Genomic DNA, 24,187 nt, shown 5'->3' with positions numbered 1-24,187 from the left:
CATACCCAATTCTAAAACTTGTAAAAATATAAGAATGCAAAAATAACACTATAAAAATAGTTTTAAAATGATGTCATGATACTGTTGGTTTCAATTTTTTCTTAACAAATATGACTAAATTGATAATCAAATAACTATGTTTAATAAGATCAAAGTACATATAATATTAATAACCTTTTTGAAACAAACAAAGTTTATATTTACAACATATATATTTAATCAACATAATCAATGAGAAAGTTGAACAACATTAAAACTGTAATAATAACTTTTTTCCTTTTAATCATATTGTTGGAGCTAATGCTCAACTACAAGGCCATGACTTTCATGATGTGAATATTTTAGATGTAACATAATTTAGTCTAAATTTATCTTCTTCCTTTGAAAGATATATATATCTATAGAATAAAGGTGCCCAACCTTACAATTTTCTTTCTATTACCACTATGCCAATAAGACCTATTTAATCACTTATACTTTTTCTATAAATGTATCTTGTTCTCCACCATAAAATTGATGATGCTGATGTTGCAAATATAGAAATGCTTGCCAAAATAATGAAGGTAAGATTAAAACATGTGCTACCCATGCACTTTCCTCCTCCTTGCTTAGCTGCCTCAATATCATAGAAATACCCCGCAACCCACACAGATAGAACATATAATACAATTGGATTCCCCATCACCATGACATTATATAATGTCCCAAAATGGTGTAGCCCAAATAAATCAGATACAACAATGGAATTTAAACACCATATTGCTCCAAAAGCAAATCCTATGAAAATGGAACCTAAGTACAAAGCTTGGGGAAATGTTCCTGATATTACTACAAGAAAATACCCACAACATGAAATGAATTGAGCTAGAGCAAGAAATATTGGTCTTCCTACTCTAAATCTAGATAGCAAATAATCAGATAAAGCTCCAATCCCAAAGCGGCCTAAAAATTGACTTGCTGCTATCAAAGTGACAAACATAGTGATATCTTTTTGTGCATATCCAAGAGATGTTGCGACCTGGCTCATATTGTTAATTGTCACATCACCTGATACTATCGTAGCAGAAGAAGAAAACATGACTAGGAAAAAATCAATGTTGCAAATTGTTCTCCACAGAGAGCTATTAGCATACTTAGTAATAAGATATTCTTCATGATTGTTTGAATCTCCTTGAATAATAAGTGGCTCCAAAATTATTATTTTTACAATTGAAGTTCCCTCATTATTGTTGGCTTTCCAAGCCACGTACAACGGAATCACTAAAATAAAAAGTGTAACAATGAATTTTGCTTGATCTACCTGTAAAACTTTAAGTGATTAGAAAATAGTATTGAATAAAATATCTTATGTAAATGTGTATTTAAAAAAGCTTTACTTTATATTTTGATAATGAATATAATTTTTAAACTATTAACTAGAAATGGTATACAAAATAATAACTAAATGAATCAATATCCATTTAAAATATTTTAAAAGATGTAATTATAGAACTACAATAAGTGGATTGTAATAATATGAATATGTTAAAAATAATAACTAAAGAGTTCAAATATTTTTTAAACTAAAAAAATATGTAAATAAAAATAAAATAGTTCTTCAATAGTTCAATAATTCAAGCCCTCTAACAAAGAAAATCAAGAATAAATTGAATGCTCTTTTGGTCTTCATTGACCATGAGCATGTTATGTCATTGAATGCTAATCATGTTGATGATGTTTCTTAGGATTTTTTTGATGATGCTAGGAGTGCAAAAAATTAATATGTACAAAATTTTGAAAGAGCTTAGTCCTATGACATAATTGTGTCAAGCGAATTCTATGGGTGAATGACAATTTTTTCCTCCTACAATGTTAGATGGTTTTTTGACGATGAATGACTACATTCAACTAATTCATGAAGGATGTTTAATATTTAGAGTTGGATCATTATGAATATTTGCATAGTGCTAGGATTTTTTTCGTTACAATATGAGTTTTTAATATGGTATTGGTTGATGCTAGTTTTAGTTAGCTTTTGGAAAGATTTGTAAAAAAAAATATGTTTAAGCTTAGTCCATGTATCTACAAAAAAAATGTTATAGTGATTGTCTCTTATATAGAGTTCTAAATGATATTGGTATATGTTTTAGATGTTATTATGTCTCATGGTCATATCAAATTGTTTAAGAGCCTATTTTGATACATTAATTATTATGTAATCAATATTTTAAATGTGTGTGTGTGTGTGTGTTTATTTATGCATGTATGCATACATATATTTATGCATATGTATATACATATACATATACAGATACATACATACATACATACATACATACATACATACATACATACATACATATATATATATATATATACACACACATATATGTGTGTGTGTGTGTGTGTGTGTGCACGTGCACACACACATACACATACATGTACATATATATTTGCATACACATATACATGCATATACTTTAATACTCTTGGATTATTGAAATCATCCTTTAATTAATAAATTAAAATATCAAAAAGATAATTTTAAAGTAAAATAAAATAATTATTAGATAATAAATAAGTTATGTGAGATGACTCTTCTAATAATAATAAATTGGAGTGCAATAAAATAATAAGATTATTATTAAGAAATAAAATAATATAATATAAAAAGTATTGAAAATGGCGCCTTTAACATATTTACATATTTTATAAAATATGTATGTTAGTTTATTAATAAGATTATTATTATTTTAAATCTATAAAATTAAAAATAAATTAAAATAAATTATACTAGAAGTAAAAAATTAAGGGTTTTATCTTTTTATACCAATAGTCTAAATGAGATCAGCCAAGTGCTAATAGGGCACTAACAATAGTTAAACATCAAAAAAATGGAATTAGAGTCAATGATAGTTATTAAGAAAACAATTATATGTTAGGGATGATGTGATGGTTGTGAATCCTGCCATCTGGGAGACCTTAGTTCCAATCATGCATCATTCAATATAAAGAATATATATTATAAGTCTTAGTAGCATATAACAAAAACTAAATAAACTAAAAACTAACCACCAAAAGGTTAAGTGAGTACATTAATCCAATAATTAGTGAAAAACTTAAGCATTTCCTTATAGTTTCCTTCCTTTTCAACATCCTTTCCTAAAAAATTATACTACTTAATGCACAAAAAGGTGGTTGACTTGTTCATCACATACATGCTAAACTTAGATATGTTGATAATTGTTTTCTCCATCTCTACCACTTATGTCATCAAGGTATATCACTTCATCATCATAATCTTAAAGTTCATGTGGTTACCTACACCAGTCCCTTGTTGGGTGTCTTCTACTTATCATAAAGCATCTTGAGGTAGGTTTGCTAGTTTATATAAAATGCTAGTTTATCATGAATTTATGGAAATTAAAAAGGTGGCTAGCCATTACAATCATTTATAAATAATAACTCATTATGGTATTATGATTTAACTATGGAGAACTTCCTTGTAGGGAGCACATCGAAGGGGTGGGAGCATTGTCAGAAAAGAATTAAGCATAGGGACATCACCATCACTGGGAAAATGGGTATGAATCTTGAATCACCATGGTTGAGGCCCTAGCAACTTGTATAACAAGATACAATCATTTTAAAATTCATTTCAGAACGAACATATTGTAGGCAAACTACAAAACAACAAAAGAGAGGATATTCAATGCTCATTCAAACTTGTTAATTATGATTTTATTTTTTTGCAGAAGTATATCAAAACTTGAAGAAGTTTATTTACTACTTTGTAATCGATTTGAATCAACATTCAATTAGATTCTTTAATGGAAAATAAATACTTGTTTGAATAGTAGATGTTTGAAGAGAAACAAGGGTTTATCATTTCAAGAAAGTTGATAGTTTGAAAAACATTAATAAAGTCATATTCTTGCATTCAAATATGTTGTTTTGGGTTTGATTATATATTTCATGTTCTTTTAATAAAATCTATCTTTTTGGGTATGATTGTAAATTTTATAATCTAATAAATTCATTGTAAGAAGGCTTGTGTACTTTGGAAAATTTGTTGATATAAAAGATTCAATAAGAGAGAGAAGAAGAGAACTATATCCAACATTATGTTTTCAACTAAAAGTTGAAATTATTGATTCATGAAATTTTTTTTGTAATAGAGATGATGTTTTAACTTCATTTCTTCATTTTGGATGTTGATGCTTCTTATAGTTTTGAAGTTGGCACTTCAAGTGTAAGGGATTAATGTTCCTTGAAATTATTGCTTCTAAAATAGGGTTTTGGTGTTTCACAGAGTTGCAGCTCTAAAATTTTCCCAAGAGTCCAATAAAATTTTAGAATCAATGTGTTTTTCCTACCCTAAGGCGTTTTCCACTATAAAAAATGTGTAATCTATTCTTATTGCATCTCTTGTTCATATTTCATAACTTTACATTGTAAATGTAAAAGTTTGAAAAGAACAAGCTTTAAGTAACCACTAGTTCACCCCACCACCCACCCTATTACATCCCAATTTCCAACCCAATTAAAATTTTCATATAGCTGTTAAGATTCACATGAAGTTAGTTGACAGTTAAATTTGTTATAATCCTATGAAATGGTAAGATGGATAGTGATTATAATTTCATATGAAGATAAAATGCTAGTTGATTATTTATCATGAATTCATGTGAATTGAAAAGGTGACTAGTCGTTACAATCATTTATGAATAATAACTCATTATGGTAATATGAATCAACCATGGAGAATTTCCTTGTAGGGAGCACATCGAAGGGGCGGGTGCATTGTCACAAAAGCATTAGGCACAGGGACATCACTATCGCTGGGCAAATGGGCATGAATATTGGATCACCATGATTGAGGACCTAGTGACTTGTATAATAGAATACAATCATTAGACACACATGAGCATTAGACACACATGAGCTATTAGATAATCTTTAAAACATTTTAACTTAATCAAAGTACATACCTTTAATGGTTTATGATCGGCATTCTCATCACTTCTATATAATACATATGTATGTATATGCACCTAGATATAAAACTAAGGTGACATTGTTGTATTATTTTTTACAAGATTATATCTATTAAAATATGTACATTAAAATGCATGTACACCAGAAGTGAAGAAGAAGATAAAATAATCTTCCAAGTGAAACATGTAATTAGATATACATACTTAAAAGGCACAACATTGGATAAACATTAAATATGATGCCATCTTAGTAAAAATATATATAAGTGCAAGTAAATATATATGTTTAAAAATTATCCTTTTTTGATTAGTAAACTTCGAGTTTTCTTCCATATTTATTTTATTTTCTTATAAGAGGCAAACATGTATACTTGGTATATGTTATCGATAATGCATGAAGATAATTCTTCTTCTTTTAACTATTCACAAGTTACGCCTTCTTGGAATCTTTTGTTATTTTCAAATGCCTCTTTATTTATAGAAGTTGGGAGAAGCCAAAGAGATTATTCATTTCCCATGATTTTACCTCTACTCTCCTATGTTATTTCCCTTTTGTTGCAAGTGATTTCAAACTAGACATAAGTCATATCTTCTCTAGGATTTGCATTCAAATTGCTCATGTCAAATGAACCAGCTACTTAAAGTCAAGCCTAGACTCACAACTTTATTTCCAACCAGGTTATTTGGGCATCCTTCCATTTTTAGTTTGTTATATGTTCATTTAAACTACTTCTGAATTTATAGTAGAAAGGAATGTGTCTATGAAATTTTGTACATTACTTTTAAATTGCACAATCAAATGGATATTTGATGAGTCTAATCTTTCTATGTTGAGTCAAGACCAAATGCATATAACATGTTTATAAATCCTTTTTTTACTGAAGTATATTAGAATTGAATTATATTTCTTTCAAGCCATTAAGATTATTTCTCAAGTCATAAAGACTATGATACAACATACTAAGGTTCCACAATAAGAGTTGGTTTACTCTATGATTTAAACACCTAGGACTCACCCGACTATATGGCCAAGGAAGAGTTGAAGAGATGAGAAAGGGAAAGCTACAATAACATGAAACAAAATCAAATGTGACATAACAAATATATATAATTTTTTAAAAGGAATCATTTAATAGCTCATGCATGTCCAATTCATTTTCTATTGTCAAGTCAAGTAGCATGATTAAGTATTAGGATGCTTAGTAGCTGACAAGGTGTTCCATGTCTATTCCAAGTAGGGAGGGTCTTTCTAGTTAGAGAAAGTGTGGGGATAAGTTTAAGGTCTGTGGTTGGGAGGCTAAGCCTCAAACAATGTTTCCCCTCTCCACAAGATATCAAGACATTCATCAGACAAAGACAAGCTAAGCATTCAAACATTAATTAGTAACATGCAATTTACTTTTATGATGTTTATTCAAGTAAGAAGATACAATGGATTAATTTATATCGTTGAATTCGGTTATTTCCTTTAATAAAAGCAATCTTTCTTGTCAATGTAATTGGTAAATAGTTAGATCAGTTGATCTTCCAACTGAACATGGAATATATTTATTTGCAAGAGATAGGTTTATCTGATGGATTTATATTTCAATCTTTCATTTATGAGAATATTGATTATAGCATATCTTTTAATCTTATGTTATTGACATAGCTAGAAATAGAAAGAAAAGGAAAGATACAATGGTATTTGACGCCCTAAATGACACAGTGGTATCTAATGCCCTAAATGATACAATAGTATTGACGCCCTAAAAGATACAATGGTATTTGATTCCCTAGATGATATATTGGTATTTTTCATTATGATAAATTAGTATAACTATTTGTTCCTTAAGAGGTATTTTATGGACTAATCTGGGTTTTGTAGAAGCATCCCTAGACAGGTTTCAGTTTGAATACTATGGTATGTAGGTTTTAAATTTTTGGGTGAATTCATTGATGGTATCCTCAATTGTTTGTTATGAGTTTTCCATTTAATTAATTGTAACTATTAATCTCTTTTCACATGAACATAACTAATATAACTATCTTCCTATGAATATGAAGTAATAATTATATATCTTTGATATGTTAGTTGTTAGTTAAGACTCGAGAAAAGTGGTTGTTACACACCCGCACCCCACCTGCCTCTTAATGGTGTTTATACTCCAACATACATGTGTCTTAATCCTTTATTATAAGACAACTTGAGATAAAATATAAAATAATCTCAGACACAAAAAATGAATGAGATACCTAACCACATTTAGAACTAACTTCTAGAAAGACACCTGAGACCTAAGTTAAACACTAAGTTAGGATACAAAAATATTCAAACTTATAGTAAGGATTATTATAAAAGGTTATTATTATTATCTTAGAGTTCTTTCACTATATTCTTGACTCCATTATTTTTTTTTGTCATAAAGGTCTAGAAAAGGCAAGGTAATGAGTACCAAGGATGGGGCGAATCAAATGGTCATCGAAACTTGGATAGATTATTTTAGTGTACATAAAGACATTGAATACAAAAAAAAGAATGGTGGTACATCCTAAATAGTTATTACATTTTAATAAGAAAAACATGAATACTTTTCATTTGAAACTACTTTTAAAATAATTAGTATAGTGGAAATGAGATTTGAAGAACTACATTTCATTTTCTCATCATATCTTTGTATAAAGTCTAAATTAAAGGATGGAGTTGAGGTTAATGATGCTATTAGTTACCATGGGACAAGGAGAAGGATGAGTACACATGCAAGAAGATAGGTAGTCAAGATTTTGATCCTTGCCTTAAAATTGCATGGTTAATATCAAAAGGATAGAGTATTTTGTTACTAATTGATGGTATTGATTATTAAATTTGAGGAAATTTTTAAGAATTAACAAACCCAATCAATTGGTAATCATATGTTTTTGGTATAAAAGAAGCCAAAATAAAGGGGTTGGCCCTATACAACAATATTGTAACTACTAGCAGAAAACCAAATCGACCCCTTAATGCATTACATCAAAAACAATAGTAAAATAAAGGTACTAGAGTTCATGTTCTTAAAACCAACAAAGTTTGATAGATTAACAAAAGGCATGTAGGTGGATAGGGCATCATACCACCCATATCCCAAACCCAAGTTCCACCAAAAAATAAAAACCATCTAAACTAGTTGGAAAGAAACTACCAATAGATAACCCAAAAATATCAGGCACTAGAAAGATCATTAACTGGCATCTTTCTTCTGTCCTTTCCCAACCAGCAAAACCTTAGCCTAGTCCTCAGCAAGGAAATTGTAGAGCAATTATGAATCATCTTGAACTAGGCCTTCCTCCTTCTTGTAAGCCAACAGCTGGAGGGTGGTCATCGCCACATGTGTCATCTTTAGGGAGAATTTGGAGAAGAGAGTGAACCCTTCCTCCAATGCTTGGCACCAATCCTTCAATTTTTGTATGTCTTTTAGAGTAACAATGATGCAAAAGCATCCCAAGCTTTCTTGTGATCCTACATGTTGGGGGTATTTAGCTTTGGAGTTGAGGACTTAGTCACCAAAAGAGTGGTGCTTGCTCATTGTTAAAAGTGGTGTTAGCCGAGGTACTCGATCATTGAAGGGGCTCGGTTGCTAAAGAGCTTGGTAGATAAAGTTGCTCGAAACTGACTATTGTGCTCGACATGTATTGGTTGCTTGGCATACATTGGCTTCTCAGCATGTGTTGGTTACTCAGCAATTCTTGGGAGTTTGTTGACACTCATTAGTTTGTTGGTGCCAAATAGAGTCCTTGGTGCATTTGGCATGTATTCGTGATATGGATCGATCTAGCAGTTTGTTTGGACCTATGAGTGGTCTTGGTTATCTCTTCTCTATGCATTTAATATGTGTTGTAAACTTGGGGCTTGTCCTAAGTATTTTTGTGGTTATTGTGTGTTAACTTCAGGTTAATGCGAGGGTTAACATTTTGTATTTAATGTTTGTTGTGAGCCAACTTGTGGCTTAAATAAGCATTTAATGCAAGGGGTTTTATTTAATTTGTAATTGCTAGGCCGAATTGTGGCTTAGTTGGGTACAAGGAGTCATGTGGAGTCTTTAGATATGATCATCCAACTTGGAGAAGGAAATGAAGTGGAGGAAATAACTTTTAAGAGCTAGTAGTTGTGGCTTGGAAAACAAGGAGATTGCTTGGTGGGCTTGTGAGCACAAGTTGAGATCTTCCTTGGAGGTTTCTACCAGAGTGTAGATCTAGACTAGCTAGGATTAGTGTTATGAGTTGGATTTTATGAGATCTTGCATAACTGATATTGTATTTGCTATTATATTTGGCCCTAACCTAGATGGCCTTACAGTCAAGCATATTGCATGTAAATAGTTATTTTATAAATAAAGAGTTGCGATTTGGTATCAAATATTGCATTGTTGTTATCTTGCATTGTGTTTCTATTGTGTGGTTATTACTAGGAGCTAGGACATCTCCTTTGGGGATTCTCCTACCTTGCATTGCATCAAGTGGTATCAGAGCGAAGGTTATTCCTGAGTGTGTAGACAAATTGTCAAAGCTAAGGCAGTTTGCAATAGGATCATGGGTTGGAGAAGGTTGATTTGGTGGAGCTAATTGATCTTCTAGATTTGTGGATTTATTTCTTAGGGTTTGTGAAAATATTGGAAGATACCTCCAAGAAGATTGGACCCTAGGGTGATTGATGATCTTAGTAATGTTGTAGAAGAACGAATCTTAGAGAATATGAGATTAGAGGTCAAATCTGAGATTGCATTGATAAAGAATGACATGATTATTGAAATCGTGAGTGCTTTAGGTGGCATACCTAGGCATGTGGGTACTAAAGTTAGTTATGGGGAAGTTGTTGAAGACTTTGAAGTTTTTGGATCAAGTGGTGAGGATAGAACTGATTGTGTGGAGAGTCCTATTGGAATTAGGGATAGTTAGTTTGCTTGACCTTGATCTTAGTTGAAGCTGAGGCGTAAGATGGAGGTTTATAATTTCTCATGTACTTTGAATCCTAAAGATCTGATTGATTGGATTGGTGAATTGGAAGACTACTTTGAGCTTGAGGATAGTGAGGTCCACTCAGAGTGAGGTTGTCACAAACTAAGTTGAAGGGACATGTTGCTCTTTGGTGGAAGGAACTGCAAAGAGACAGAGAGGAGGAAAGTGAAATGAAGATCTCTAGATGGAGATAGATGATGACTAAACTAAACGCTAAGTTCATTCCTGTTGATTATGAGCTTGAGGCTAAGTTTAAGAGGTTGCAGAATCTAAAACTAAAGGATATGTCTGTGAAGGATTATACTGAGGAGTTCTACAAGTTGACTGTTCAGATTGGACATAGAGAATTGTCAAAGGAGAATGTAGCTTGGTACATTTATGGTTTAAGATTCAATATTCAAGATGAGTTCGGTAAGCTGAATGTTTATTCAGTGGAGGATGCTTATTAGTATTCTTTGAGAGCAGAAGAGAAGTTGAAGAGGAAACATCAAGGTAATCCTTGAGGAAAGGAGAAGTAGGATAGCTTGGCACAAGCTAAACTAAGTACAGTAGGTCAACCAAAAACTATTGATCAAAACAATGATAGGTGGAGGTGTGTTCAAAGGTAATTGTTTCAAATGTGGCAAAGAAGGGCATTGATCTTTTGAATTTCTGATTGGTAGGATAGATGTTGTGAATGAGGTTGAAGTCTAGGATAGTCAGCCTGAGCAAGGAAAGAATTTTTTGGCTCAGTGAGTACTAGTGGGTCAGAGAACATTGGATTCTTGTTAGAGGACTAATTTGTTCAAGACTTATTGTATGTCTGGTGGCAAAGTCTATACACTAATTGTGGATGGTGGTAGCACTAGTAACCTTTTTGCTAAGGAGATGGTTTAGAAACTTGGTTTGAAAAGAGTGAGAGATCCTTATCCTTATAGGATTAGCTATTTGCAAGGTGAGCATGCTTTGAAAGTGAGGGAGAAATGCCTTGTTGATTTCCAAATTGGGCAGTATAAGGATCAAGTGTTGTGTGATATTGTGGATATGAATAGTTGTCATGTATTACTTGGTAGACCTTAGTAGTATGATTGTAGGGTTGTGCATGATTGTGTTAGGAATGTGTTTACTGTTGAGAAAGGTGCCAAGAAGTTTCCCCTAATTCCTTTGTAGAATGAAGAGCTCAATAAGAGGAACTTGAGTATTAGCAATTGAGTTGAGTTGGCATATTCTGAGAAGGTTGGAGATCAACATGGAAAGCAAACCTATGGAATACCTATGATGGATGTAAAGAAAAAGAAGAAAAATAAAGGAAAGAGTGTGTAAGTTGAAGACTTGGAGGACATGTATTTGAAGAACCAATTTGGGATTTATGTGTTGAATCCCAGAAGATGTTCTTCCAACTTCTAGAACATCTTTTCAAACCTAGGGTGTTTGATGTAGAAGCACCCTAGGATTTCTTATGATCCTAGATGTTGGGGGTATTTGGCTTTGGAGTTGTGGACTCGATCATCAAAAGAGTGGTGCTTGCTAATTGTTAAAAGTAGTGTTATCCAAGGTACTCAATCATTGAAGGGGCTCAATCACTGAAGAGCTCAACAAATATTGTGTCTTGGCACTCACTATTCTTCTCAGAATGTATTGGTTGCTTGGCATGTGTTAGTTGCTCAGCATGTGTTGGTTGCTCAGTATGTGTTGGTTACTTGACAATGCTTGGGAGTTTGCTAACACTCGATAGTATGTTGGCGTCAACTGGAGTTCTTGGTGCATTTGGCATGTGATTGTGATGTGGATCGATCTAATAGTTTGTGCGGACCTAGTTGTGGTCTTGGTTATCTCTTCTATGTGCATTTAATATGTATTGTAAACTTGGGGCTTGTCCTAAGTATTCTTTTGGTTATCACGTGTTAACTTTGAGTTAATGTGAGGGTTAACATTTTGTATTTAATGTTTTTTGTGGGATGACTTGTGGCTTAAATATGCATTTAATACAAGGGGTTTTATTTAATTTGTAATTGTTAGGCCAACTTGTGGCTTAGTTGGGTATAAATAAGGAGTCTTGTAGAGTCTTTAGATATGATCATCCAGCTTGGAGAAGGAGATGAAGTGGACAAGAAAACTTTGAAGAGCTAGTAGTTGTGGCTCGAAAAACAAGGAGATTGCTTCGTAGGCTTGTGTGCACAAATTGAGATCTTCCTTGGAGGTTTCTACCAGAGTACAAATCTAGACTAGCTAGGATTAGCGTTGTGAGTTGGATCTTGTGAGATCTTGTAGAACTATTATTGTATTTGTTGTCATATTTGGCCCTAACTTGGAAGGCCTTATAGCCAGGCATATTGCATGTACACAGTTATTTTATAAATAAAGAGTTGTTATTTGGTATCAAATCTTGCATTATTATTAACTTGTGTTGTGTTTCTGTTGTTTGGTTATTGTTGGGGGCTAGTACATCTCCTTTGGGGATTCTCCTACCTTGCATTACATCAAACAACCACCTCCTCTGTAGTACCAATCTTTAGTTCTTTGTCAAAATTTACAAAGGACTTCCTCTTATCTTGCACATCCAAATTATTACTGGGAGCCCTTAATATTTCCAAACCATCAAGCCTAACAGGGGAATAAATAGTATCAAGGGAGGCTTTGTCAACCTTTGAGTCTATTTGGTTAGCAGCAAATAAGAGGGTGGCATAAATATGGGTCAAGTCTTGGGAAGGGTCCTTGGTAGGGTTTTTTGCCTCAAAATCCCATGTACCATCCACAATGTCATTCCATTTCACCTCCTCTTTAGTATTAGTAACCTTCTTCAATTTCTCCTTATCATCCCCTAAGGTCTTAGCACTCTCTTGTGAATTAGTCCCTTCCTACACCTCCTCCTAAGAGCATCTAGCCATTTGTTTAAATCTACCCTTGGTCTTTGCAAGCCTACCTGATCTCCTTCTATTCCCATGACACTCCTCATCCAAGTCCCCAATCTCCACTTCCAACCTCTTTTCAATCTTAACTTTTTATTGCCATCCAGATCCAAAACTAGGGTTTTTTTTTCCTACTCTTGACTAGGGTTTGGCATGGTGAGGTTTCTAAAGTAGGGGCATAGTTACCACCCGCAAACTCAAGACAAAGGGGGCACTAGTGGGGAGGAAATTATTAATGACTATGACTTTGGGAGGGAAAAAGGCCAAGTGGGATTAAAATAAATGGAACATGAGCCCTTGGTACAAAATGGTAAAATTAGCCCCCTTCTTCTTTTTCTCCCTAACATCCATAACCATCTCTTCTAGGGCATGCATCAAAAAAAAGTGGATGCAAACTAACTCTCTATTATGAAAGTGACTAAGAAAAGGGAAATAATAAAAATAATACACACCATATCTACCTTCCAAGATAAGCTACTTCATTATGACTAGGCACATGTTGTTCCATAGCTCTGGTAACTTATCCCTCCAAAAATGGCCTCGATACTTGTCTGGGGCTTCATTACCTTTGAAAAAACTGGATAGACTAGCTTCAACTATCACCTTCATGATCTTCTGCCACTTCCTACCACTTATGTCAAGGCCTGTCACCATATTTATGGTCTCCTTGTTCACCTAGAAGGTGATACCATTAATAGTGACCCTCCTATCCTTCCAATTGCTGACGAATTTTTGAGAACATTTTTTGTCGCAACTAGCTATGGTCTACATGTATTGGAAAAATCCCCCTTCCTTCCACACTATCTAGGTTGCCTGCCTTTTGGAGATATCCTCCATCTTCATGGGCTCTAGTCTATTAAGGTCCCCACCCATGAGAGCTTGCTCCTCAATGATATCACTTTTCATGAGCTCAATAATTTTCATTTGCAAGAAAAACACCACCGAGGAAATCATAGAAATAGGGCTAAAAGTGGTGTGTCTAGTAGTTAAAATTGCTTATGCCTTACTCTTCACGAAGAAGTAATATCTAGAATGTTTAGGCCATCTTAAAACATCATTATGGAGAGTGTGAATGATTCAATCATACCTTAATGATCTAACAATAATAATAACAATGATATTTTTAGTAATCATCCCATACCACAAAAAAATGATGGATCTTTTTTTAAAGTCGGGGTTATTAATTTCCCTCCTTATTATGTGTCCTTCCATGATGACCATAATTTTATTAGGAAAGCTACCAAAAATGCAATTTCTCCAAATTTTCATAATCGTCAAACATAGTTTAGAGGGGTCCTTTCTCAACTTATGAGAGAATTTATGTAATTTGGTAGCATTTCAATACTCATCTAGCTTTTTAAGCTATCCAATTCAAATCCCAAGCCTCCCATAGCATTTGCCACTGCATTGCCTTCCCTAAAAGTGTGTTGTAACTCATATTGATCAAGGGTCATTAGGAATTACCAAATGTCCCCCATTATGCAATGTAAAGCCCAACCTAGTTGAGCACTCCCTTGGATAGAGTCAATGATGAGTTTAGAATCACCTTCTCTGGTAAATTTCCTAACCTTCATCTCCAAGGAAATTTAAGGCCCCAAAGTAAGGAAGTGGCCTCCACTACATTATTAGATCTCTATCCCAAATTCCCTAAGTAGGCTAACAACACTTCTCCCCTAGCATTCCATAGCACACATCTAGTGGCTGCCAAACCATCTCTCACTGCCCCATCAAAATTGAGCTTGACAATAGACATTATTGGAGGGATCCAATGGGTACTTCTTCTTGCTAATTTTTTTTGGAGTTGTCAAAGTGCTGGAAGTTGGGGAGAATGTTCCAATTTCTAGCAATTTCCCCATCCTTCATGCTCGAGGGTTCTTGTGGGGCTTTGTACTTGGCCACCATAACATTCTCCATAGCTAGCTTCCTCAATATCTCTCCCACCACCTCCTCCCCCCTTTCTTCATCCCTGAAGACCCTATTATTCCTCTCCTTCTAGACACCCCAACAAACGTGGCGGGGGGGGTGTGCAGGGGGAGGATATTCCAAAAGATTATGAGTCAGGGGTAGTAGAAGGGACAATTTCAATTCACCACAAATTGTTCCATTCCTCTATTCATGACCCAATCCAATGGGAATTTGCTCCAAATGTAGGACCATACCCTTAAAGTTTAGGGGCATTCAAGAAAAATGTGCTCTATGCTTTCCTCATTCTCCTTGTAGAAATAGCATCTATTAGTAAACAATATGCCTCTCCTCATTAGGTTGTTAGTTGTTAAGATCTTGCCAAGCATGACCATCCACCAGAAGAAATTGACTTTTGGTAGCAAGTGACTATTCCAAATCTTTGTCCAGCTGATGGGGGTCTGATCCTTTTCAAATATAAAGTGGTAGGAAGAATTAACTGAGAACTGACCACTAGTCCTCCTATCCCAAACCACCTTATCAGACAAAGCATGCAAGGGGAGTTTGTGGTAGCTTATTAGTTCCTCCAATTCTTTAATTAGGGGGTCCTCTCTATTAGGAATATTAGTAGTGGATAGGTGTTTCCATTTCCTTTGGACATCAATATAGTTAGCCACCTTTTGTCCCACCATTCTTTTTAAAGGTTCTTATAGGTTGCTGAACTTGTAGATTAGTGGATTCCCCCCTAGCGAGTTGTCCTCCCATAATCTTATTCTTTTACCATTTATCACCAACCATCTCACCCCTTTCCTCATAAGGGACCTATTCTTAAGGATGTTATTCCAAACCTTAGAGACGCTTAAGAGGTCATTATTAAGGAACTTATACTTGAAATGGGAGTTAGCTAGGTATTTAGCCCTCATGATTCTCCCCCACCCGGTCTTGTTTTCCAACAATCTCCACCCCATTTTGGTAACCAGATCTTTGTTTAGATCAAGAATTCTTCTTATTCCTAACCCCCCTTCTCTTTGAACTTACAAATTGTCTCCCAGTTAACAGGGTTCAATTTTTTTCTCTCCTCTGTACTAGACCATAGGAAGTTCCTTTGTTGTCTTTTGAGTTTTTCAGCCATACTCTGATTAATCTTGAAAATGGAAAGAAAGTAGATAAGTATACCCTGCAGAGACGCCACCAGTAGTTTGAGTTTCCTTGCATTGCTTAGTATTTTACCTTTCTACCTAGCAAGCTTCTTATGCATCCTTTCTAGAATAGTGTTCCAAAAAGTGGTGGAAACATCCTTGATCATCACGGAGAGACCCAGGTAAGTGTCTAGGAGGTTCATAGAGTGACATCCTAGGATATTTTTAATCTTGACCTACAAGACTTTAGGAGCGTTAAAAAAATAGACCTTACTTTTTACCAAGTTAATTTTCTAACATGAACAATCCTCATAGTTAGCGAGTAGATTCCTCCAAGCTCTAGCCTCCTAGATAGAGGATTTGCCAGATAGGAAAGTGTTATCCACAAATTGTTGTATAACCTCAAGAAGTAGTGCAATAGCAGGTTGGATAAATTTTATGTCACCCGACTCTTCCACCCTACAAATTGACCTTCCCAACACTTCAGCCAGCATAATGAAAAGGTAGGGGAAGAGGGTCACCTTGTCTCATGCCTCTGCTAGCTCGAAAGTTACCCCAGGGGGGTCCATTGAGTAGCAATTCATACTGTACGATTTCCACCACATTTCTTATAACATTCAATACATCATTTCTGAACCCCACTTGTTCCAAAACATCATAAAGGAAAGTCCAATTGACTCTGTCATAGGCCTTTGAAATATCTAATTTAAGGGCCATTCTCGATCGTCTACTTTTTTCCACGGAGTGAATGATTTCATGGGTGGTAATGATAGCATCCAAGATTTTTCAACTCAGTACAAATCCGTTCTATGGGCCCCCGATAACCATTTCCAGGAAGTGTTTAATCCTATTGACCAACACCTTGGAGAAGACTTTATAAATGGTGTTGCACGGGCTAATTGATCTAAAGTCCCTTATGTTTCTAGGTGTCTAGATCTTAGGCACGAGAACAATAAAGGTTTTGTTGATCCTTCTTAGCATTTTCCCAGTTATGATCATATCCTTAGTGGCCCAAACTAGCTCATTTTTTATGACTTCCCATAAATGTTGAAAGAAGGCCGACGAGAAGCCATCAGGGCCCGGAGCCTTAAAGGCCTTCATAAAAAACCACAACTTTCTTCACCTCCACTTTTGAGACTTTCTCCCTTAGCTTATCATTTTCCTCATTTCCCAACACAGTTGGGATGGTATTGAGCATACTTCTCTAATTATATCATTGTTCCTCCTATTCTCCCTTTGGTAATCCTATGTTAATTATTTGATTGGTTAGAAAATTGGAAGCAAAGATTACTTAGTTAGATTTAATTAATTGAATTTAAAGGAAAATAGAGAAATATTTAATGTATAACTAATGATAGTAAAAAAACACAACTTTCTTCACTTCCACTTCTAAGACTTTCTCCCTTAGCTTATCATTTTCCTCATTTCCCAACACAATTGGGATGGTATTGAGCATATTTCTTTAATTATATCATTGTTCCTCCTATTCTCCCTTTGGTAATCCTATGTTAATTATTTGATTGGTTAGAAAATTGGAAGCAAAGATTAATTAGTTAGATTTAATTAATTGACTTTAAAGAAAAATAGAAAAATAATTAATGTAGAACTAATGATAGTAAATAACTAAGTAATAATTTATTTATTTAATTTATAAGAAATCAATTGCATAGTTGCACATAGGCAAAAGCCTATAACATACCTATAAATTGTGAGCCTCTTATCTGGGAGGTCTTGGGAAGTCCACTTGAACTTAACACATAATAATTTATTTATTTTTTTGGATCGGTGATCAATTATTATTATTTATTGTATTTAATTATTTATGCATTAAGCAAATTTGAACCCAAGACCTCCCACATAAGAAGCTCACAAGTTACCATTGTGTTGTAGGCTCTTGCCTAACACATAATAATTATTAATCCTAATAAATAATATATAAATAACCTAAGTTTTGACACATTACTAATATTTTAAAAAAAAAAAAAACAAATTGCATAATTGCACATCTAGTTTTTATTACTTTTATCAATAATTTTACAATTTTACAATTTTTTACTAAACATTTTTAAATATATTCTCAATCAAGAAATCATTTGTTGGTGGTTTATTACTATATTTTACTAATAATAATAATACGACTTTGCCTTAATTTTCTCCAATCATAGGGTATTACTTGATTTGTTTCCCATGCATCATGATATCTCAAATAAAGAAGATAAATAAATTATTGTTTGTGTACCACAAATTTAAATATTGTTTAAGTGTCACTTTTTTCTATAGATTTGAAATAGATTTATGAGAGAGTGGAATGCAATTGTCAATGAAAATAAGATTAAAGATGTGGACAAATTCTAGAAATTTATAATAATAATAAAATTGAAATTATATTTATTTTTAAAATATTTGTATTAGTCGTACATTGAATAATTAATTGGTTGGAGAAAGTGGGAGCTAAAATCAATTAATTATTTTGATTTAATTTATTGACTTTAGAGGAACAAAGAAGGATAGTTGATGAAGAAATATTGAAGGTGGTTAATTAATTAATATTTTATTTAAGTAATTTATAAGAAATTGACTATACAACACATACATTTTTTATATTCTATCACTAAAATTAAAATTTAACTATTTTTATAAATATTTATCAATAGATTATCATATCAATCTTCTTTGATATGATATATGATAACATTTTGCTAATAAATGTTACTTTAAGTTTTTCTAAATTATATTTCAATGACTTTATTTGTTTTACATGCATCATGACATCTCAAATAAAGAAAATAAAGAAATCATTTCGTGTGTAATAATTCACATGGCCTGTAAGTGTCATTTTTCTATATATTTGAAAGAGACTTATGTGAGCTTGGAATTAAATTGTTATCCTAAATAAGATTAGAAATGTAGACAACTTCTAAAAATTTTGTAAATATAAATTTGAAATTAAATTTTTTGAACAAAAAAAATTATTTAATTGGACAACTTCATGTAAAAGTAGATAATATCTACTTAATATTATTTTTCCTTAATCATTAAATTTTAACACTTATAATATTATTTGTTAGTAAAATTAAAAATATTTTTAATAATTTTTAGTATTTATTTGTTAAAATTGAAATCATAATAAAGTAGACATCCAACAACATAGGGAGTGCACCCATTATATTGATATTAAAAATCATTTTACAACTATTTGTATAATCTTCTACACTATCACGCCTAAGCAAAAACTTTTCTATGTGATAAATTGCTTAGCAAAATGGCCAACTTATTAGCATGTGGCACAAAAGACCCAAAAATATCATCATAAAAAATAGAGATAAGAATATAGGAAAAACATATAACTTCTCAAAAAAAAGGCACAAGCCAATATACTTAACTGAGTATCAAGTGAAGATTATGCACCAAAACTCAATTGTACTTTCAACCCATCTCTATGCAAAATTGAGCTTTCAATGCACAATACGGTCCATAATCAATATGAACCTCTAATTTGTTATGGCATTTCCCTCATTTATAGGAACATCCTCTTCTTCTATAATATTTGCACCAAATTCTTCTTCCTTTGCTCCTTACTCAACTTTGTGTCCCACCAACCCCTCCTTCTTCAAGTACTTTAATTTCAACCAACTAGCTCCTTACTTTGGCGCCATCTCCAATATCTTCATGAAAAGCACACTATGCTTGACCACCATCTTCCTTATGGGAAGGAGAGAGGACTCTAGAGGGTGAATCAATGGGAATTTGACTACCTCTTCTTTCTAATGCTTGAACATATAATAGTCATTTGGAAGGGGAACCCCCATTTTTGGGTTAATGTTCTTTAAAATGTCATCTAGCTCACCTAAATAAATGCTTTAAATTAGTGTATTACACATCAACTTTTTTATGGACTTCATTTCCCCAACATCTATCATTATGGCTGGGAATACGGTTGAGACATCTATGTTTACCTTATGCAAGTGATCAAATTTATAAAACGCTTCTCCTAAACTAGCTTGTCTATGTATATTATCACATTGTGGTTAGTCTTAAAAATACATTTTAGTCTCTTATTGAACACCTCCCTTGAAAAACATATTCAGAATTCTTGTATACTAGTTGTGGAAGTGTATCCATCACTATCTCCCTCCCCACACTACCAAATTCCAGGAAAAGTGAGTAACTTCTTTCTATCAAAGATCCATAAAAGGTTGCCCTTTCTACATGTCTTGCAAACCATTCACATGAGTTCTCAAAAACTCATGCCCTTGTAATCATTATTTGAGCACACCCACCACTTCAAGCCTTCACATAAATATGTATAATTAAAACACAAGATCTTGAGACTCTAAATTAATATCACTACCACCCCTCTATCATCAAAGTAGTTTATCCTACCACCAAGTCATCTAGAGAATCAACCAACTCAAACCCCTTGCATTAAACATGGGATAAGTGAAATTTCATAAAAATCCTTACAAAACAAAGTCATGCACCCTTGGGGTCTCCAATTAAGGGGTTAATGCATGACTTATTGCATTGTTAGTAATAATACAATGTTTAATGCAATAAGAAAGCATGTCCTCCCTTTACAATTGTAGGACTAATGGTACACTTGTTATTGAAGTTCCACACCCACCATCAATTTCCAATATTCCTTATCACATCCATCTACCTTCAATGAGGAAAGCTTAATTTTCCTTACCTACAAAGAGGGACAACTCATCCTCCCCTTCCTATGATGACTAGGTGGTAAGAATCTAACCTATTGTCAATTTGCTAGATCATTGACTAGCTCGTTCTGCTCAAAAAATATGCAAAATTTTGAAGGCATTGAATTTGGCAATTAAGTCCCATATCCACTTGATCCATTTTTAAGTTTGCAATAGGGAGTCACTTTTTGACAAATCACATCATCTCTAAGAAATGAGTAACTCAGGAAAGTCAGGTATTGGAGTTTGTATCCGTGATCATTTGGTTAATACATGTGCAATCAAATCTCTTTCTATTTTATTCGGCACTAATAACATCATCGAAGCCAATGCTTTACTTCATGGTTTAGTATTGGCCAAAAAAGGGAACTTTTATAAGGTTCACATAGAAGGGTACTCTATGGTTATTATTAATGCTTGCATTAAGAAAACTCTCCATAATTGGAGGCTAGAATATATTTTGATCTAAATCTGGAAACTATTAGATTCTTTTACGGATGTTCATATCTCACATACCCTGTGTGAAGGCAATCGAGTTGCAGATCTTCTTGCCAATTAGGGTTGTGATGAGATTTGTGTAGATTTATTAAGTCCTACACACTTTATTCAGGGTCATGAGGATCTGGGTAAGTTGATTAACCAAGATGCATTGTCTATCTGTTAATATGTTGATGAATACTAAGTATTGATTCCTTTAATCATCAAGTATACAGTGATTCATTTTGGAGTGATTGGCCCAAGCTTCAAATTATATGTTAGGTGGAGGTGTAGAGCTTTTCTACTTGATTAGGCAGCTACACTTGGCATGTGGTGGTTTGGTCACATTATGGAATTTTGCTTTTCACAAAATCCTTGAAATGGGATCTTCTTCTTTCTTTCTTCTCTTGTCTTCTATTCATATTACAATGAAGAAGCGAGATTTTCTTTTTAGTTATTTCCATGTGAAGCTATTGAACTAGTTTATTATTAATAAAATATTTAATAAACCCGTCTTTTTTGTTTTGAAAAAAAAAAATCTAAATTAATAAAAATGTCATTAAAAAACACATTTAATTATTATATAATACATAGTCATGCGAAATCTAACCATACATATAACAAGAAAAGAATTTCTTTTAAATGTTTAAGTACCTTTACCTTTAAAAAGATCTCATCTAACAAATGGTAGTGGAAAGCTTTAAAAAGTAATGTTGCTCAAAATGCAATAAGATAAAAGAACAATAATATTATAATAATAATTAATTAATTAATTAATTAAACAAACAATGAAATTTCTCACCTGGGAAGAGTTTCTATTCCAGAAAGGGGCAGACATGAAGAACACAGCCAGAAACACCATGGGAACAGACGCCAGAGCCAGGTTTTGCATAGTTCGTGAAGACCCACTTTCTGAATCTTGTGTTTCATATTTCCTCACAAATGGCATGACCAGAAAGGTCACTGCAGATGGGACAATGGCCGCCACTAACAAATAAGAAGACCCATCTGAATCTGGAAACAAAACCTTCCATACCGTAGAAAGAATGGCGCCGCTTAGACCGAAGCATCCCTTTATCAAACCCGCCACTAATCCTTTGTTATCTTTAAAATTACTTACACAGATCACCATTGAGACCGTGTTGAAATATAAAGCTCCAACTTTGGCAATTAGGGTAAATAAGCCCATAACCCACAATGAAGGGAGTGCTGTTCTCCCAGATACAAAGAGCCATAACACCAAGTAGCCTGCCAGATTGTGGAGAGCCCCAATGAAGAGAACAATCCATGGAGGGAGGCTGCTGGTTAATAGACCTCCAATTATGCCCCCAAATATGCTCATGCCGCTGTAGGCAGAGATGGTGTCTAATTGCTGTTGATTGTAGCCAAATCTGGTCTTGATGGCCTCAGAATATATGCTGAAGCCATATGATGCTCCTGCAAAACATAGTACCCACATGCAAGCCACCAAACCCATCCATCTGTTCTGAACTGAATCATAATACCCCATTCAAGCCCTGTTCTTGGGAACTCAGAAGGAAATGTTCAGGACAATGCCTTGTTCAGTTGGAGAAGCAACAAGGAGAAACCTACTTTTGTTAGAGGAAGAGTATTTTTGAGAGTTTGTAGGAAGATTTTTGAGTATTTTTAAGGAGACAGTAGGCCCCTGTTTCAAATGCAGGCCAGCATACAAGCATTATTGAGATTCTTTCTTAACATGGTTTTTCATTTAATAAGTTGATACTGTTCAATTGTCTTGTCAGGTAGAATCTAGCCTTTTCCCTCTTTGTGTGATATATTTCAATCATGTGTTGTTTCAATTCTTCAAAATAATTAAAAAGTCTTCATGGCCACAGACATTTGGTACTCCTGATGTGACCTAAAGAACATGTTCTTCCAACCAGAATTTGTTTGCTTTCCTGTAATGGGGTCTACTGTGAGTACAACATTTTAACTTACTTCATCGATTCAAACCACACATGTACCTGCCATGACCAACAAAGTTACCTTTGGATTTTAATACCAGCGTATGAAGTTACAAGAAATCCAAAATATGGAGAGGGTAACAAGAAATCCAATTTATGGAATGAGGTAGGAGAAACACATCCATCTAAAGAGGATCTTCTTGTCTTCTGCAACCACATCATTGCTTGCCATGAATCGCCATTTCTGTGGAGTCCATATGAATTGGGTATAACTCTCTATTTGAACCAGTCATGGAGCCAATCGAATTGGGTGTTCTTAGAACAGTTTGATGTAATATGACATCAGAATTCGCATTTTGTATAGAGTAATGTATGCAGTCAATCTTGTGTTTCTTACAGCAGTTAATAAGTCCGGATCTGTCATATACGAAATTTTCAGATGGAAGGACAAAAGGTGGCATACAAGGAAAGGTGTGTGTGGAACATATTTGATAAAAAGGTTTTAAAGCTTTTTGAGGAAGTACCATTTTTGGGCAGGTGAAAAACAAAATTTCATTGGTATCCTTTTTAGCTGCGTTGAAAAGTGGAGGTTTTCATTCTTGAATTCTTTTATTCTCATGATGAATTATTGAGTATGATTCAAAATACATACAAATAGAATACAGATGTCTATTCTCTGGAAGATCGAAGTGAAAGATGAAGAAGAATGTAGAGAATGCTATAAACATAAGAGAAAATAGGTAGCATTAAGAAGAAAGGTAAGTTACTTTTACTTAAAGTTCTAATTGAGTTTAAGAAGAAAACTTGAAGCTTAGACCACGTGGTCAGGTTGAAATGTATAGCAATGAGAAGACAGAAAAATTAGGTTTATATCTTGTTATCTTCATAACATATCTCTTGTTTTTGTTGTTTCTAATATTAAAAACATAACTTCACCCTTTCATTAATAGGGAAAGAGCATTAGTTGCTGTCTATGTTCTAATATAGCTGTAAACTCCATGCACATTTAACTTCTCAATTACTCACTTTAAAATTAAAATAAAAATTACAGCTAAAAGTTCTATCAAAAAATTTGTCACCCACTTGTATTCTAAGTAGAAGATATTTTTCAATGACTACTCAAATATGTTTTAGGAACATTTGTGCGTCAATATTAGCAATTTTTAAATGAGTATTAAGACATTTGTACATAAGTGTTGGCTATTTTTG

The 24,187-nt window shown here is 33.5% G+C and overlaps 1 protein-coding gene across 1 annotated transcript; it reads right to left on the bottom strand.

Moving 5' to 3' along the window:
- Positions 1–250: 250 nt before the first annotated feature.
- LOC149571792 (protein NUCLEAR FUSION DEFECTIVE 4-like) lies at positions 251–22,755 on the bottom strand. The gene is made up of 2 exons (XM_089813209.1): positions 21,856–22,755; positions 251–1,300 (listed from the first exon to the last, which is right to left on the bottom strand). Exons 1-2 carry the CDS (start codon positions 22,561–22,563, stop codon positions 464–466), a joined length of 1,545 nt encoding a protein of 514 aa, XP_089669335.1. The 5' UTR covers positions 22,564–22,755; the 3' UTR covers positions 251–463.
- Between the last annotated feature and the right edge of the window lie 1,432 nt (positions 22,756–24,187).

The sequence above is a fragment of the Cupressus sempervirens genome, chromosome 2 (genome assembly GCF_028749045.1).
Source record: "Cupressus sempervirens isolate cs-2001-9-10 chromosome 2, ASM2874904v1, whole genome shotgun sequence".
Classification (NCBI taxonomy): domain Eukaryota; kingdom Viridiplantae; phylum Streptophyta; class Pinopsida; order Cupressales; family Cupressaceae; genus Cupressus; species Cupressus sempervirens.
The sequence above is the reverse complement of the archived record's forward strand: the minus strand, read 5'-3'. Positions and strand labels throughout refer to the sequence as shown.